This window comes from Myotis davidii, unplaced genomic scaffold (assembly GCF_000327345.1).
Source record: "Myotis davidii unplaced genomic scaffold, ASM32734v1 scaffold453, whole genome shotgun sequence".
NCBI lineage: Eukaryota > Metazoa > Chordata > Mammalia > Chiroptera > Vespertilionidae > Myotis > Myotis davidii.
This window is the reverse complement of record NW_006285234.1, coordinates 2,136,379-2,141,887: the sequence shown is the minus strand read 5'-3', so window position 1 is coordinate 2,141,887 and position 5,509 is coordinate 2,136,379. Positions and strand designations below refer to the sequence as shown.

At 61.3% G+C, this 5,509-nt stretch overlaps 2 protein-coding genes across 2 annotated transcripts in view; one reads left to right on the top strand and one right to left on the bottom strand.

The window, feature by feature from the left end:
* MTSS1L (metastasis suppressor 1-like) overlaps positions 1-393 on the top strand; it is a 10,966-nt gene extending 10,573 nt beyond the window's left edge. The window contains exon 15 of the mRNA XM_015558785.1: positions 276-393. Coding sequence (XP_015414271.1) covers positions 276-393 — 118 coding nt within the window. The remainder of the gene's footprint in view (positions 1-275) is intronic.
* Positions 394-1,279: 886 nt separating this feature from the next.
* The window catches only part of IL34 (interleukin 34), a 38,220-nt gene continuing 33,990 nt past the window's right edge, over positions 1,280-5,509 (bottom strand). The window contains exons 5-7 of the mRNA XM_006755828.2: positions 5,262-5,423; positions 2,903-3,076; positions 1,280-1,447 (exon numbers count right to left, since the gene is read on the bottom strand). Of these exons, the coding sequence (XP_006755891.1) occupies positions 1,280-1,447; positions 2,903-3,076; positions 5,262-5,423 (504 nt within the window). The remainder of the gene's footprint in view (positions 1,448-2,902; positions 3,077-5,261; positions 5,424-5,509) is intronic.

Genomic DNA, 5,509 nt, shown 5'->3' with positions numbered 1-5,509 from the left:
TGCTGCCCCAGCTCCTCCACAGACTGAAAACCTTTTGTTGGGCGATTGTGTCCTGTGTTTCCATGAATCTAGATGGAGTAGCCGCCCAGCCAGAGCGGGCAGAGCCAGGCCAAGGCAAAGCCACTTCGTGGAAAGAGACACCCAGCTAGGACTCGGCATTTACACAGACAGCGACTTGGCAGCAGACCTCGCTGCCCTGGAGCTGCGGGCCTGGACCTGGATGTGGAGCCTGTTTTATACTCTCCTTGCCTCTGTCCCTCCTCCTCCTCCCGCAGGCCCTGCCTCCCCATCTCCGTGAGCCCCACGCGGCTCCCCGCCCGTGGCCTGGGCTGGGCTGGCAGTGCCACAGCCGAGCTGACCTGGCCAGCAGTGCCTCCGGCCTTTCAGAACTGAGCCCCGCCCCTCTCCTGCTTCTCCATCAGGGAGGCTGTAGGGGCAGGTGCCCAAGTAGCTAAGGTAGCAGATGTGACTGAAAAGGTGAGCTGAGTGGCTGGTGGTCTCGGGGGCAAGTGAAGTTGGGGGGCCAGCCCGCCATGGGGGGGAGGGGCTAGGGCCCAAGTCTTCAGGAGGGAATGCAGGGAGCCCACCTGGAGGGGCTGGGGGCAGGGAAGGGGTCTGAGGCTCTGGGCGATGGGGCACGTCAGGACTAATGCGGGTGGCACTGTGCTCACAGCTGCGGCCACCTTTGGGGGTGACTTCGTGAGTATAATAAAGAGGAGCTGACTGGACAAGGACTGTGTGTGGGGACAGGGTGGAGGATACAGGGTGTGTCCATGAGTGCCTGAGGGACGGGCCACAGTGGCCTGGGGGCCGTGGCAGGAGGAGGAGGACCGATCGGCTCCCCCAAAGCCAAGGGAGAGCTGTTCTCTCCAGCCTAGAGCCCAGTCGGGCGTCCGCTGGTCGGGGGTGGGGTCCTCTGGCCGGGCCGGGCTGGGGGACGTCCGGGAAGACTGGCTTTGACTCTCTGTTGCCAGAGGAGACGCCAGCCCAGGACGCATCCCTCACCCTCTGTGCACCAAGCTGTGCCAACTCCAAGGCAAACGCAGGTGCCTCCAGCAGGAGGGCTCCCTGAGGCCCGCAGAGCTGGGTGCGGTGCAGGGCCACACGGCCTCCTGGGTAGGTCAGTTACCTGGTCTGGAGGGATGGGGCGGGTCGGAGTCTCCCAGCCGGAGGTCTTGGCGGTTCCTGTGCTGGGATCCAGGTGGGCAGGGAACCAAGGGCACCTCCGAGCGGGTGGAGCCCCGGCTCCGGGGACGATGGAGAAGGAACCTGTAAGTCGCTAGGTCAGCACAAGCTTGCTGAGTGCCCGGGCCAACCCCAGGGCCCAGGCTCGGGTCCCTGAAGGGCCCGGGGTGAAGGGGGCCTGAGGACCGGAGGGCAAGTGGCCAGTCTGGGCGGCCCTGGGGCGGGCGACACCGCCCCCTCCCTCAGCTGCGTCAGGCTCGGCCTGGGAGTGGGATACAGGATGTGTGAGGGGAGCAGGGTGCGGAGCAGTGGGCGTGGCCGGGTCCTTGTGCCCCTAGATCAGCGGTTCTCAACCTGTGGGTCGCGACCCCTTTGGCGGTCGAACCACCCTTTCACGGGGATCGCCTAAGACCATCCTGCATATCAGATATTTACATTACGGTTCATAACAGTAGCAACATTACAGTTATGGCTGGGGGTCACCACAACATGAGGAACTGTGTTAAATGGTCGTGGCCTGAGGAAGGTTGAGAACCACTGCCCCAGAGGAAGAACTTGCCTCCTAGGCGGAAGGGGTGGCTTTGGAGGTTCAGGGAGGGTGAGCCCCCATCCCCCGTCCCTCCCGGCCAGCCCGGGGTCTGTACATAACTCACCCCGACCGCCTCTCCGCTCAGTGACCACCCCCGGGACCGAGCCAGCCACCCCGCCGCACAGACCGGTTGGGAGACTTCACGTTCGTTTTATTTCTCATTTTGTACAGACATTCTTTTCCAAGTCCTTTGACTGAAGTAACTTTTCTGGTGCTGTTGTTAACTTGTTCCTTCTTTTAATTTATTTCCCCTCCTGCCTCCCTCCGGCCTTCCTTCCCCTCACCTCATCCCATCTGAACCATCGCCTTTCTTTCCTGTCGGTTTTGGTTTCGAATAAATGATCCTCTCCACGCCTCGCCCTCCAGCCACCCTGCCCCCGATTTAATAGTCACGGCTACAAGTAACAATGCACTGTGAAGACCCCAGTATTAATAAAGTTGTACTGTAATTCACACCTGCCCGCCTGGCTTCCTGCCTTCCCACCCGCTCACCTGCCCGCGGCACCCCTACCCCCGCCCCTTCCTACTAGGGCCAGCCCCCTGGGGCAGGGCTGGAAGGAGTTCAGTCCCTCAAATGCCCACCTTTCTAGCCCCCGGCCAGGCTCTGGGAGACAGAACCCCAGGCCGGCCCTCCAGCCCCTCCCAGCCACACGCGGCACTGGGTGAGCAGGAGCAGGAGGGGAGAGACTCCCAAGTCCACCCTCCCAGACGCAAAGCAAAACAAAAACAAAACAAAGTGGGTGTTTAATAGAAAAAAATAAACTGGCAGAGAACCCACTGTGGCAAGATAACGGCGTTTGGCTCTGCCCTCTCCCCAGCCTGACTGAGTCCTGTGTCCGCCACACCCACCTGCCCACCGGGCACAGCTCCTGGGCAGTGCCAGGAGGGGCCGCGAGCTGTCTCGTCCGCCTCCAGGTGCCCCCAGGCCCCCACCACTCCCCGGGAGACCTTGTGAGGCACCAAGGGTGGGGGGCCGAGCCTTCCCCCCACCGGACACCCCCCAAAGGAAAAACACCCTCCCTGGGGCTCTCCCAAGGGGGGCGCCCCCACCACCCAGCGACCTCTCAGGCCCAGTCCAACTGTGGGAGCGCCTCCACTTCCCGGTGGGCAGGCCTCTGCCCTCGGAGCCTGGCGGCCTTGCAGTTTTTTTTTCCAGGGCTCCTTACAGCAGGAGCAGTGCAGCAGCTCCATGACCCGAAAGCAGTTGTCCAGCAGGGCTTTGGGCCGCACCAGCTTCAGGCTCAGCCGCCGGTCACTCGGGAGGGACAGCACAGCGTCCACCGGGGGGCTGAGCTTCACATCCTGGGAGGGAGGACACGGTTAGGCACCGGCCACAGGCCAGCACGGCTGTGGGGGCTGTCGCATCTGGAGCCGAACGCTGAGATCAGACGAGCCTTCCTGTGACCAGGAGGCCTGTGAGCAAGTCCTCTCCTTCCTCCCGGTGCCACATTTCTTCCTCTCCTTCCTCCCGGTGCCACATTTCTTCCTCTCCTTCCTCCCGGTGCCACGTTTCCTGGGGAGGGGGCACCCCTCAACGTCCCTCACCCAAGCACAACACACAGGCTTCTCTCTTCCCATCTCTGGGAAAATGACCATCCTACCCAGAGGCACCAAACAGCCACTGGAGAAGCCCCTAGGGCCCGAGCCAGTTTGGCTCAGTGTATAGAGCATCAGCCTGTGGATTGAAGGGTCCCGGGTTCGATTCTGGTCAAGGGCAGGTACCTCGGTTGCAGGCTCCCAGCGCTGGTCGGGGGCAGCAAGAAGCAACAAATCAATGTGTCTCTCTCACATCAGTGCTTCTCTCGTCTCTCCCTCTCCCCTCCACTCTCTGTGTAAACCAATGGGAAAAATATCCTCGGGTGAGGATTAAAAAAAAAAAAAAAAAAAAAAGGTCGCTGGGGCTCCCGGCCTTGGTCAGAATCTGGAGAGCTCCCCACAGTCACGCCGCAAACGCAGCTTCGGGCCCTAAGCCGGGATCGTCAGAAGCTCGCAGCGGCTGTTGGGTGTTCTGGCTGCGGAGCAGGTGGGGGTCCCTGAGGCAGGGGGTACCAGGGGAGCAAGGCCACAGGGGGGAGTGTGGAGGGGTCCCACTGCCTGCACGGGCACACACTCATCCAGTCACCTTCCCCTCCAGGCTCTGGGGGGGACACACACACTCAGGGCCTCAGGCTGAGCCGGCAGTTGCTAGGAACTGCTCTATTGTTGTTGCTGTTCACTGAGGTCCATCGTTTACGTTAAGGCTCACGCTCTGTGTTGTACGTTCTCTGAGCTCTAACAAATAAATGCATGATGTCACACGCTCACTTTACAGTATCGTACAGAAGCGTTTCGTCGCCCTGAACACGTCCTGTGCTGCGCCTCCCTCCTGCTCTCCCCCCAAAGGAACCTCGTTTCTCAGGTGCAGGGTTCAATGACTTACCCAAGACTGCAGAGCTCGACAGAGCCCGGAGCTGGGTCTCAGGCACACCTCCTGCCCCCCAGCCCAGCCCAGCCCAGCCCACCCACTGGTCATCACTGGCTCTCTCCTCGTCTTTCCCATTTCTCCCATACCCATCAGGACATGCTGGAACTTTCCAGGTGTTCACATCCTCCCTCAACAGCCCTTGGCCACCATACCCACCCATACATGCACATGCATGCAGGCAGGCACACAATCATGGACACACTCACACATGGATTCACACTCAGGCATACACACACATGCACACACAAGCACACACTTGCACATGCACGCCAAGCATGCAGGCACACCCACACACACGTAGGCAGGCACACACAACATGCATGCAGGCAGACACACATGCAGGCAGGCACGCCCACACGCACATATGCAGGCACACACGTGCATGCAGACACACACGTGCAGGCAGGCATACACATGCAGACAGCCACACACACATGCGTGCAGGCATAAACATGCAGACAGGCACACACATGCACACACTTGCACATGCACGCCCAGCATGCAGGCACACACGCATATGCATGCAGGCAGGCAGGCACACACATGCAGGCAGGCTCACACACATGCAGGCAGGCACACACATGCAGACATGCGGGCAGGCAGGCACACACATGCATGCAGGTAGGCACGTGCACACATGCAGGCAGGCACACACATGCAGGCAGGCACACATATGCATACATGCAGGCACACACACATATGCAGGCAGGCAGGCACACACATGCAGGCTCACACATGCAGGCAGGCACACACATGCAGACATGCGGGCAGGCAGGCACACACATGCATGCAGGTTGGCACGTACACACATGCATGCAGGCACACATATGCATACATGCAGGCACGCGCACACATGCAGGCAGGCAGGCACACACACACATGCAGGCAGGCACACACATGCATGCAGGCACACACACATATGCAGGCAGGCAGGCTCACACACATGCAGGCAAGTAGGCACGCGCACACATGCATGCAGGCAGGCACACGTACACTGCCCGCCCCCCTCCTGGCCCAGCTCACCCCGAGGGCCTGCTGGACGTCCACCAGCAGAGAGTGGATGTCCTTCAGGTACTTCCAGGACGGGTGGCCTTCGAGCAGCACCCCCTGCACGGCCTCGGTGGCGCCGAGACTCACCGAGACCCACAGGTGGCGCAGCTCCTGCTGGCTCACGCGGGCCCTCTGCTGTGGGGACGGGAGAAATCACTGAGACCCCAGACATGGGCCTCTGCGCCCCTCCCGCCCCGCTGGCACTGCCTCCCACTGTGGAC